This window comes from Python bivittatus, unplaced genomic scaffold (genome assembly GCF_059951505.1).
Source record: "Python bivittatus isolate LINGU-HERP-01145 unplaced genomic scaffold, Pbiv_v1 ctg000800_np1212, whole genome shotgun sequence".
Classification (NCBI taxonomy): Eukaryota; Metazoa; Chordata; class Lepidosauria; order Squamata; family Pythonidae; genus Python; species Python bivittatus.
The window spans coordinates 1,235,846-1,248,608 of NW_028277105.1; the positions used below are offsets into that span (position 1 = coordinate 1,235,846).

A 12,763-nucleotide genomic window follows, 5' to 3' on the forward strand; every position below is an offset into this window, starting at 1 on the left:
AGGGCCACACTTCTTAGACTCTGGATTTGGGGGTCCAACAGCAAAAATCCCAGACAGAGGACCAAGACTTTCTGCAGCCGGAGAAAATGTTGTAAAGGTCAAAGAGCTGTGATATGCTGATGTCTACTCATAATGTCTATTTTGCTTATTTTCAGAGGCACCAACATAACGGCTTTGCTACTATATTACAGCATTTTGTGCTTTTTCCTTCCAAACAGGCATATTTTTCTCCTCAACAGACCCAGCCACCCTTAGCAAAGAAGCTCTGTCCTGCAACTGGATAGGAATCATGGGTGAATTTAATTAAAGCATTGGTTAATTGACATCACATCCCTTCTCTGTCACCCCAAACGAAGGGAGAAATCATTATCCAAGCAACTTCTGGGCCACAAAATACTGTTATTCAGGACTAAGATATCCAGTGGTCAACCTTCGCCTCATCCACCCCAAACATTTCCCAACATTATTGGAAGAGCTGGAGGTGGGTGGATGGAGAATTAACAACCAACGTCCAGCATCCTCATCTCCGGACCTTGTGTTACTCCAACAGAGTAGTAAGAGATTAATAGCCCTCCTCAAAGTGAGGGAGAGAGAAAGGGGAAAATACCCACAATACCACATACATTCTCAAAACTCTGGCAGTTTGCCCTATCGAAAAATAGCCAAGAGAAGCTCTTCAGGGATCACCTGGCCTCAAGTTAAAAGTATACGCAGCCACTTCCTATGGGACCAAACCGTATGTTTAACTTGTTCCTGCAACAGCTCTTGCTCCCCTTCCCACAAGCACTTTCTGTGGCTGAATAAAATGGGTCCCTCCCCCCCCAACTTCTTGTCTGTGGCAAGAGATAGAATCTGTCCCACCCCAACCTTGCTTGCCCTACAAAATCCCTTTCCCTGATTAGTGTACTTTTACACAGAGATGGGTCTAGCTACTTTTTCTCAATGGGCAGACTGCTTGCCGATTGACAAGCAAACGCTACCGTGGTTGAAACCAGAGCAGGGAAAAAAGGGGGACACGCACAAGGCCGGACCCAATTCTTCCTCCTGCTTTTAAGTAACCTGGAAATAATGAGTTGCTGGCATGTGCTTCCGTCAGCTCCCTCGTCTCCTCCCCACTGACTTCGAGATGACCCTCACATTTGAGTTCTTTCTTTGAAGAACAGAATGGAAAGAATCTATCCTTGATCATCCTAGCATACTTACTCCCAATCAATCCATAATTAGGTTGGGATTGTGTATAATTCTCTTGGGGGGGGGGAGGAATGATGGGAAAAAAGGTGAGAGAGAGTTTTGCCCTGCCCAGATTACACCCCACCATACAGTGTTAACTTCCTCCTGCCTCTCCTATGCATTCAGCAAGCAAGCCCACCCACCCAGAAACTATTCTCCCCCCCCACCCCCCAATATCAAAGTCCTTTTGTTCAGTTCTCATAGACTTTAGTACAGGTTAAGCTCAGTGGGGTCCAGCCGGTCAGACACTGAGCAACCAGAAGAAAAAGAAGATGGCAATGAAAAGAAACAATGAATCCTGCCAGCTTGATGGTCTAGCCGCCTCTGTATCTGCGCAAAAGGAAAAACAAAAGAGTTAGCCGAGGCAAAATCTAAAAGCCAACTGGCTGCATTCAGACAACAAATTTAACCCGCTGAACCACTAACTAACCCTGTTGCAGCTCATTGCTATGGATCTGGCAGCACACGGTCGTGCTAACCAAGGGCTGCCAATCTGGGAATACAGAGCACCCAGCTTCCCTGCTCCTGATAAAGCTTTGCTACATCAATGGCTGTCCCCATTTGTCAGGCAGGCAGCAGCAGTCGTGACTGGGCACTGCAACCAATCAGTGTGTAGGAGAAAATCATGTGACTCTCAAGCCTCGTCAGTAAGTTCTATAGCGGCAGCTACTCTACACTCCCATCTCTCTTCCTTGGAGGACTAACTAGGAGGGCTTGAAACATTTCCCACGGTTTACTGCTATTCGGGTTGGCACAACATGACTAGTCACGGGAGGCTGGTCCAATTTATCACCCCCATTAGAGTTTTTGAGTTGAAATGGTCCCAGTGGGCCAAATTATGCCACTGGGCCTGGGGGCCCCAGGGGACTGGCGAGGTACTGAGATGGCTCCATTGTTGTTGCCTTCTCTTAGCCTTTAATTCCGATTTTTAAATTTTTTTCTGAAGAATGATTGGTTTTTATATGCTGTTTTATAGTTTTATTGTACGCTGCCCAGTCACTATTTATTTATTTATTTATTTATTTATACATCACATTTATATAGCTGTCCATCTCCCACAAATCAACTCTGGGCAGCGTTCACAATTGAAATAAAATGACAAGTGAATAAAAACAGGTATTATAAAAAGATAAAAGGTTGTTGTTAGAATAAAAACATTATCACAAATTTTAAAAAAGATTTAAAATATAGATTTTAAAATATACAAACCCCACAGAGAGAGGGACTATTAGTCATAATAGAGCCATCTAAGAAGGTCTCCGGTTCCCAAAGCCCCCTAGGCCTGATGACACAACCAGGTCTTGAGGGACTTCCTAAATGATAGCAGGGAAGGGGTGAGCCTCACTTCGGGGGGGGGAATGTCCCACAAGGAGGGAGCCACACCAGAGAAGGCCCATCTCCTGGGACCCACCAAATGCAAGTCCTTGGCCACTGGAACACGTAGCATACCGGATCTAATGGGACAGGCTGATGTGACTGGGCGTAGGCAGTCCCTGGGCGGCCATATAAATTTGATGAATGAATGAATAAATAAATAAATAAAATTAGCGGGTTTGTTGGTTTGTTTATGAAATTTATAGACCACCCCCATCTGTTATGACTCTGGGCAGCTTCCAAAATACAACAGTAAAATACTATAAAATACAGGAATCATCAAAAGTCCAGGAAAAAATAAAATTGTTTAAAAAAACAGAACTCCACAGGGATCCCTCACCTGCACTCACCCAGGGCTACAGTCAAGCCTTAAGGGCTTGCTTAATTAGGGCTAGGGTGGGGGCTGTACAAATCTTGGGGGGGGATATGAGGTTTCAGAAGGCAGGTGCCAAACAGAGAAGGAAGGACCACTTCCTGGGTCCCACCAGGTGGCAGGGTTAATCGATGGGACCTGAAGCGTGCCAGCTCTGCCAGGCTATGTGGGATGGGAAGAGATGACGTGAGATAGGAGGTCCCTGAGATAATCAGGCCCTCATTTGACCACATCCTACCACGTTTGCTGACCTGGTCTAGAGTTGCCAGATATCTGGCAAAAGGAGGACATGTCTCCTTTTTTGTCCAGCAGGCGCAGCCTTAAAATCAAACATTGTCCGGCTTTTTGAGTGGCTTGATTTTTTTTTTAGCTTGGACCACTGTAAATTGTCTGCTTCTTTCCCTCATCTGTCGACACTCGACAGCCTAGCTTTATGTTACTTATTTCCTGATTCCAGCAATCGGCTTCAATCCAGCCCGTTCAAAACTATGATCCCTGTAGTCCTCCTACACATTTCTATGGTGAAATCTGAAAAGCGCACCATTGTCGATTCTATATTATTGCTAGCATATGTTCTTGAAAATAAAGATTTGTTGGGAAAATATTGCAATTCAAATCATGATCACGTGACTGCGGGGACACTGCAACTGCCGCAACTTTGAGGACTGGTCGTCTTGCTTTTCAGTGCTGTTCTAAGTTTGAACGATCACTGAATGAGTGGTTAGTAAGCAAGGACTACCTGTACAATTTTTTGCAGCGTTTTGCTATAATTTATGTCATGGATGCCAAGATAGTTAGTTAGTGTGTTCTCCTTCCCCGCATTTGTCCTTTCTGTCAGTCCTCCTTTGCCTGTTCAGAGATCTGGTAATCCTAACCTAGCCAACATATTGTGTGAATCTACCCATATGGTAACAAGAGAAAGACGCTGTTTAGACTCAGTCTCAGTAGAAAGGAAGAGAAAATATGGAGTACTTGGGATTCTCCGAGTTTCGTTGTTTTCTTGCAGATTTTGTTACCCGCCTAGGTAACATCTTCAGTGCTAGAAGGGAGTGGGGGTTGCTCTCTGTTTGCTCTCCCACTCCCCTCTAGCACTGAAGATGTTACCTAGCCAGGTAACGAAATGTCTGCAAGAAAACAGCCAAGCTCAGAGAACCCCAAGGACTTTACAGTTGAACCCTGAGCTACTCATATTCTCTTCTATTGGAAGAGAAAATATGGCTATAGGGAACCAAAAGCCCGTTGAGCAGATGCACTTTATAAGCAGTGACCCCTTTACAGCAGGGCTTTACCTGCTCTTTCTCCTGGGCCACTGTAGCCCGTAGCAAAAAAGCCAAAGGGGAATGCGCCAATGCCAAATGCCATGTGGAAGCCTGTGGCTGCTTCAGGAAAACTGCCGATGCCCTGCTGGGGTGGAGGGGGAAGGAAAAAAAAAGAAGGGTGGGGTAACAGTGTGTTGCAGAAGAGCAGCGTTAGTCCAGGATGAATTTGGGGAGGGGAGCTAGAAACAGGCTGCACTCACCCCTCGCGACTCAGGCTCCGGGCGCTGCCCTCGAGGTCGGGGGGGAGTTTTCAATCTGTGGGATGGAGAAAAAGGCAGGATTATGCCCCTCGCCTTGGTGCTCACAGCCTCTAATCTTCCTACAGAGGATGCATTTTGCTAATGTGTGCCCAATAGCTTCCTAGCTAACAAAGGAATACCTCCTAGCCCCAAAGGACTTACAAACTACAATCTTATACCAGAAGACGGAGGAGGCAATAGGACTGAACAGGGAGAAGAATATGATTATCTCCATTTCTTAGGTGGCAGCTGATGAACGCCTGGGTTTGCATGATCTAGTAAGCAGCAAGAGGCCTCACAGGATGTCAAAACTGCTTTGCGGGCTAAATAGGTCATCTTCCTCGAGCACAAGACGAAATCATCAGTCGCATAAGGCAACAGATCTCACAGAGTCGGGGAAAAACAACACGTTAACAAATCTTAGCACTGCAAAAAGAAGAGTTATAGATGTAAATCAGCCCTCCCACACAAAAGAGGCAGCCCAGGACATAGGGCTGGAAAGAGAAGAGAGGTGAAAACCCTCTTCCTCTTGAAACACAGCCGTCAGCAGAACTCTTCCAGCATGGCTTTCTAACTTTTCTTCAGTAAAGATTACTTAACAGCAGTTCTTTGATTTCTGGTGAATTTGCCTAACTGGTACCAGTCCTACCAACTGGGGGAAGCCTAATATCGTCAGTCTAGTCCAGTGTTTCTCAACCTTGGCAACTTTAAAATGTGTGGACTTCAACTCCCAGAATTGCTGGCTGGGGAATTCTGGGAGTTGAAGTCCACACATCGTAAAGTTGCCAAGGTCGAGAAACACTGGTCTAGTCGCCTCAACCCAGTCTGGCGTGCCTTCTGAATTTAGATGGAGGGCAAATCTACAGTTTATTCTCTTTTCCGTCTACTGAATGGAGAGACAGAATTCTGGAACAGCTGTAAAATGGGGATGTTCCACATTTTTAGCGCTATGAAAACGGTGAGAGGAGATTCAACCCCCTTCCCATATTGCCTACATGATTCTAACCTTGATTAAGCTACTGTAGGTTTTTGAAACTGCAAACGTGGCTGAGATAACAATCAAAACAATAACCAACTGGGGCTAGCCATGGTTTGACAGATTGTTAGCCACGAAACAGATAAAGTGGCTTATTTACCTTTAATACCAGATGGGTTAACATATTGTTCAAAATGCTGTGACACTGGAGCAACTGGTGACTAAGTTCATACCTCATGGCTAAGCAATGGCTCCTTTTAGTCATTGCCGAATAAGCCGCAATGCCTTATTCTACAGGTGAAACTCGAAAAATTAGAATATCGTGCAAATGTTCATTTATGTCAGTACGGCAACTCAAAAGGTGAAACCAATATATGAGATAGACGCATTACATGCAAAGCGAGATATGTCAAGGCTTACTTTGGTATAATTGTGGTGATTATGGCATACAGCTCATGAAAACCCCAAATTCACAATCTCAGAAAATTAGAACAGTGTGAAAAGGTTCAATATTCTAGGCTCAAAGTGTCCCACTCTAATCAGCTAATGAATCCATAACACCTGCAAAGGGTTCCTGAGCCTTTAAATGGTCTCTCCGGCTGGTTCAGTAGGAATCACAAGCATGGGAAAGACTGCTGACCTGACAGTTGTGCAGAAAACCATCATTGACACCCTCCATAAGGAGGGAAAGCCCCAAAAGGTAATTGCAAAAGAAGTTGGATGTTCCCAAAGTGCTGTATCAAAGCACATCAATAGAAAGTTATGTGGAAGGGAAAAGTGTGGAAGAAAAAGGTGCACAAGCAGCAGGGATGACTGCAGCCTGGAGAGGATTGTCAGGAAAAGGCCATTCAAAAGCGTTGGGGACTTTCACAAGGAGTGGACTGAGGCTGGAGTCAGTGCATCAAGAGCCACCACACACAGACGGATCCTGGACGTGGGCTTCAAATGTCGTATTCCTCTTGTCAAGCCACTCCTGAACAACAAACAACATCAGAAGCGTCTTACCTGGGCTACAGAAAAAAAGAACTGGTCTGTTGCCCAGTGGTCCAAAGTCCTCTTTTCTGATGAGAGCAACTTTGCATCTCATTTGGGAACCAAGGACCCAGAGTCTGGAGGAAGAATGGAGAGGCACACAGTGCACGATGCTTGAAGTCCAGTGTGAAGTTTCCACAGTCTGTGTTGATTTGGGGAGCCATGTCATCTGTTGGTGTTGGTCCACTGTGCTTCATTAAGTCCAGGATCAACGCAGCCATCTACCAGGAGATTTTGGAGCACTTCATGCTTCCTTCCGCAGACGAGCTTTATGGGGATGCTGACTTCATTTTCCAGCAGGACGTGGCACCTGCCCACACTGCCAAAAGTACCAAAACCTGGTTCAATGACCATGGGATTACTGTGCTTGATTGGCCAGCAAACGCGCCTGACCTGAACCCCATAGAGAATCTATGGGGCATTGCCAAGAGAAAGATGAGGGACATGAGACCGAACAATGCAGTGGAGCTGAAGGCTGCTATTGAAGCATCCTGGTCTTCCATAACACCTCAGCAGTGCCACAGGCTGATAGCATCCATGCCACGCCGCATTGTGGTAGTCATTGCTGCAAAAAGGGCCCAAACCAACTACCGAGTACATATGCATGCTTATAATTTGCAGAGGTCCGATATTGTTCTATTTCCAATCCTTGTGTTATTGATGTCATGTAATATTCTAATTTTCTGAGATTGTGAATTTGGGGTTTTCATAAGCTGTACGCCATAATCATCACAATTATACCAAAGTAAGGCTTGGCATATCTCGCTTTGCATGTAATGCGTCTATCTCATATATTGGTTTCACCTTTTGAGTTGCCGTACTGACATAAATGAATATTTGCACGATATTCTAATTTTTCGAGTTTCACCTGTAGATATTAAGCCAAAGCCTATATTCTTTATATTGATTTTTTTTCTTTCATTTGGGGCTAGAACAGAGGGTCCCCATGAATATTATTGGGGCCTGCCATAGCGCCAGCACCTGAGAGTCATCTTCCTCAACAGGGATATTTTCCCAGGATATAAACTCCCAATCTGATGGCTGCTCACCTCCTCCCCACTCACCGTGGGCATTCACACTTAAGAGAAATCAGAGCAGTTTTTGATGTTATGCAAAGCATCTAGGGCAACCAGAAGTCCTGACCATTGCTTTATTTACTATCAATGCTTTAATGTCATTTCAATCATTTTGTCTAAGCAGCAAAACAGAATACAATAATCAGAGAAAGAGTATTAATTTTATCAAGCTATAAAAATACAATCAATAGTTATCATTATAAAACCATAGTACTATCATCAATCAACAAGAACTTTCATCCCCAACTCAGGAACTTTACCTTCTCATATCTTAGTCCCCGGATGCATGTTGGAAAAAACATGTTTCCTAAATACTAAAAGTGAGAGGATGGATCTTATATCTGGTAGGAGGACATTCCCCAGGAGGGAAGTTCCTGCAGAGAATACTTGCTTGCAAGTCCCCTCTCATCAAGTTTCTTGGTCAGCACTCTCTACTGGCAGATTTTATTTCAAGTAATCTGTCTTGCCGGGGCCCAAACCACATAGGATTTTAAAGGGAGCCACCAGCACCTTGACTTGCACCGAGAAACAAACCAGTGGCCGTTTCTTCTTTTGCAATATAATTTTAATTTTAATTTATTCAATTTAATAAAGCTGCCCACTCCAAAAGACTCTGATTGGCTTACAAAATCCATAAAAAGAATTAAAACAATTAACATTGGTGCTCCATGACGATATAGTTACAGTGCAGGCCACTTCATTTTGCACCAGTTGCAGTTTCCAGGTAGTCTTCAAGGGCAGACCCATTATAGTTATCCACTCCGTTGCCGGACAAAAACCTTACAATCCCATTGTTGTATGAGTACCCAAGCTGCATCATTTTTCCCTCGGGCTCAAACTGCCTCCTGCTGGGCTGAGTTTCTGCCTCTGAGTTGCTGGCAGGAAATAACTGGACATGATCTGCACAGTAGGTAGCTGCCAGCCTTCCCTTTTCTTCGAATAGAGAAGGCTTCAGAAACCACTTACATTACAGAGAGTGAGGGGGATAGCAGCTTACAGCAAAGGGGAATTATTTTGTCAGGGCTGAGAGGCATAAAGTAGGCAGGAGCAGGATAGAGATTAAAAGTGATCAAATTAAAGATGAAATTTAAAGTCAGTTGTCATGAATTGAAATTAACTTAACTTAAATTATTTAAATGGAATGAAATTAACCCTTGAATTTAGTATAATGCAGTGTTTCCCAACCTTGGCACCTTTAAGATGCGTGGACTTCAATTTCTAGAATTCCCCAGCCAGCATGGCTGGCTGGGGAATTCTAGGAACTGAAGTCCATGCATCTTAAAGGTGCCAAGGTTGGGAAACACTGGTACAGTGTTAAGTATTCCCCTTTGCCACATTAAAATTTAACAGCAAACATAGGCAGGCGTGGGAAGCCCACTCAAGGCTCTGGGAGAATTGCATGCAGCTCTGGGATTGTACTGTGTCCCGCTCCTGGTCTGAAGAGAGAGGAAATAGCAGAAAGAGGGTACTGCTGCACCCCAGAATGAACTGGAGGGCTACTCCAACTCCAGCAAAGAAGGGAATTCTTTACCTGGGATCCTGTTGAGCAGAGCTGCCCCGCCCATAGAGAGGGATGACTTTATCCCGGCTGATGCCCGCCTTGCACACAGGACATTCCTGACGCTCAGGACGCGTTTCTAGCCACTGAAGGGAAGTAGAACAACTGTACATTAGGAATCTTTGGGGCCACTTCCAAATATGTACATATTTACATTAGAAGAAGGCAACATGGGCACCTGTGGGGTCTGCCAAGTTTCCTGTCCCAACTGGCTTTTCATTTAAAAAATGCTGTCCATTAAATAAGAAGCTGGCAAGCTGAGATGTAAATCATCAGGTTGGAGCTTTGTATTTATTTGCAGCAATGATTTGGGGCTTCACAAATGTCTGTGGAGAGAGTATCTGGGAGAGGTACCGGTAGATTGCTTTTGATTACCGGGGGTTTTGTGACTGGTTCTACCTGCCATGGCACCCACCTTAGGACTATATACATCGCAGGCTCTGAAACTCTATATGGACCAAAATAATTATTTACACCCAACCTAGGCACACACAAAAATAATCTCCCTCTCAGCTCAGACCTTGGACATATTTCATTGCCATGTCTGAGACATATGAAGTAAAAATATTGAGTGTGTGAAATACTGAAAGGGCTGGACTAGGAGCAGGGAGACCCAGATTGTAATCTCACCTCAGTCTGGATTAGTTTCTCCCTCTCAGCTCAAGAGCCAGGGTGGGACAAAGGTGAATATGTTAGACTAGAAGCGAGGACACCCAGATTCTGGTCTCTGTTCAGACACAGAAGCTCTCCAGGGGTCTATGGATCAGGCACCTCCAGCCTGACTTATTTCACAGGATTCTTGTGGGAGAAAAACACCCACATTATAATCTAACAACTAAACAAATAATTCCAGTGCTGTGAAACAGGTACACTGCTGCTTTCCCTAAGTTCTTTCCATTGGTTTCCACACCAGGGACCTAAGATAGGCCCTAGAAGAAAATACAATGGAAGAGGATAGAAAGATCAAACCAATTTTGAGGAGCACAAAGAGAGTTTAGGTTAACTTATCAATTACTACTCGGTTGCAGAAGACACAAAGCATTTCTAGGACTATTCAGGGAAAAGTTAGCATATACAATTGTTTTGAAAGTTTACAGCCAGCTCTTTTCAGTGTTGGAACAGTGAGATTTTAGATTTGCTTTTCTTGGTTTTGTTGTTATTTCAAAAACATTAACCTGAAAACAACTACTGATTAAATTTTAACTGCTTATTGTCTTCCTCCTCATCTCAAAATAATTTCTGAAATTATTTAAGAAACTTGGCCCAACCATACTTGAGCTGAGGAGAGATTCAGTTCAAGGGCAGCTTTTCTGATAATAAATGCTTTACTAAGAGAGTCCAAAGGTCTCTTTGGCCCATGGTTCCATCCACCAGAGCAGTCAGTCAAATGCCTGCACAAGAGTTAAAAGCGAGAGCAAGCAGAGATAACCTTCATCGACTCTTCACCTTCTTCAGCACTGTTTATAGGTATACCCTCTTGATCACACAGGAAACCATCGCACTGACCAGTTACAGAAAAGTCCTTCAGCCTCTCATAGGAGGCATGATGTTTACTAATCTGTAAGGCAGGAAGAGCTCTTGATTAGCTGTTCCATCAGCTATTGGCATATTCCCTCCACAGATTAATTTGGCCCAGGAACACAAGACTTGTCCTACACTAACCCAGCCTTGGATGACACCAAGGCAAAATAATTTCAGGCAACCTCTCCCATAATCCCCAGCTAGCCCAACCAGTAGCCGTGCTGGCTAAGAATTCTGGAAAGCTGCGGGCGTTAGTATATCTGGAAGAGACAAGATGGGGAAGGCTGACTGAGGCATTTCAACTCCAGCCAACCTTACAGTCAGTGCAACAGACTGTAACAGTACAGAGTAACAGTAACAGAGCAACTCACCTGGTGAAGACAAGGCCAGCTGGAAAAAGAGAAGAAAAAGTACAAGACCTTTTAAAGAAATCTGGATCAAACCAACATGAAGAGAAATTACATACTGAATCAGAACTTCAAAGGGCACAGAGAAATCTACCACATCCAACAGGTCATACTTGTGAGATGGGCGGCTATACAAATTTAATAAGCAGTAAATGTGATAAATAAAATCAATGATAAATCTAAGTGAACAGAACACAATTGCTGGGTTTCTGCAACAGGTTATACCCCAGCATATAAATCAAAGTATAGGCTGGGGGGCGAGGGGGGTTTCACCCCACTTGCAAGGCCACAAGCTACACAATTTAGCCTAGCTTAATATCTCATGTGAAGCCAGCTTGACAATACTGTGAGTTAGTGGTGGGCTTTGGGTCCTCCAGTGACCCTCCTTCCAGACCACTGGGACCACCCAAGAGCCCCAGTGGCTGGAGATGATGCGATTGGCAGCTCCTAAAGACTGCTCTCTAACCACTAAGCCACACTGCCTGTCTTCTGGTATACCTGCCCTTCTCTTAGACTTCAGTTACACCCCAAACGTGATCCCACTCCTCTGTTTTCAGGACCAACCGAGCAACCACAAAGGCAGGTGGAGCTTCTTTCACGAGTACGGAAATAAAGCCAAAAAGAAAAAGAAAAAAGCGCAGGTTCACCTGTTGGATTTCAGCCTGCCCAGCCTTCTGCCCATTGGTGCAGATTATTTTTATTTATATACATATATACATACATATGCATATGCATATACATATACATATATATTAAATCACCCTCCTGGTTCTCCCCGTCCCAGTACCACACCTCTCTGTACCCTTTCCCTCGCTCACCAGTACAGGTGGCCGCAGAGGCCGATGACAGCTTCTCTGGCAGGCTCCAGGCAGATGTTGCATTCAAAAGCACTGCGATCGCGGTTTGACCCCTCCGGTTCCCCATCTGGGACCCCTGGACCTGTCCCGGCCGCCGCCATCTTCCGCCCTCACTTAAACTACGGGGGGGATGTAAACGCCCGCTGTTTAGCAATTGGTCTTTCTCGCCGTCTTTCACGCTCTGTCGACATTTCATTGGTGGCAAGGGTAATCATTTGTGGCACCTGGCAAAGCTGATTGTGTACGTTCGAGTTAGTCCCGCCTTCAATTCAGTGCAGGCCCGTAAAACTTTTTTGATTGGTTGCGTTATTTGGGCGTCGAATACACAGTTATGTTATTGGTTAAAATCCCTTACTTTCCCCCCACCTTCGTTCCCTGAACAAAATAACATGGTCATATGACTGATAAATCAAGAGGCATATCCTGACTGACAGAAACGCCAGCCTCTCAAGGAACAAAATGACCGAAAGGTTGGGGCAGAACGAGAAAAAAGGTCTTGACGTTCCTTGGAACCCACTCTTTAAAACGCTTAGCGCGCGGCGACTGGACGTAGCCTTGGATTAAGGCCGGCCCAGTCGTGATTGACGCATAAACTAGCCAGTAACAATTCAAGGAGCCTTGAATTTCAAAGAGAGGCAGATGGGCGGAGCCTGATCTAGTGCTGAGCTGTACCAAGCTTGCCCTTTGTGGGGGCGTGGCGAAAGGCTGAATAGGTAACAAGGTCTAATGCGGCTATTCTGTTACTATGGCAACTATCCAACTATAATCCCCTCCTCCTATCCTCTTAGGGTCAATCCAGAT

General features: G+C 44.8%; 1 protein-coding gene across 3 annotated transcripts; it reads right to left on the reverse strand.

Annotated features, from left to right (window-relative positions):
* Positions 1 to 281: 281 nt before the first annotated feature.
* RNF5 (ring finger protein 5) lies at positions 282 to 12,089 on the reverse strand. 3 transcript variants are annotated; one of them, XM_007430305.3, is made up of 6 exons: positions 11,924 to 12,089; positions 11,070 to 11,088; positions 9,151 to 9,263; positions 4,497 to 4,551; positions 4,267 to 4,378; positions 282 to 1,560 (listed from the first exon to the last, which is right to left on the reverse strand). In XM_007430305.3, the coding sequence occupies exons 1-6, from the start codon at positions 12,061 to 12,063 to the stop codon at positions 1,472 to 1,474; spliced, it is 528 nt and encodes a 175-aa protein (XP_007430367.1). In that variant the 5' UTR covers positions 12,064 to 12,089; the 3' UTR covers positions 282 to 1,471. The 3 variants fall into 3 exon arrangements, with proteins under 3 accessions (XP_007430367.1, XP_007430366.1, XP_007430368.1); XM_007430304.3 differs by having other exon boundaries at positions 4,267 to 4,381; XM_007430306.3 differs by lacking the exon at positions 4,267 to 4,378.
* Positions 12,090 to 12,763: the final 674 nt, after the last annotated feature.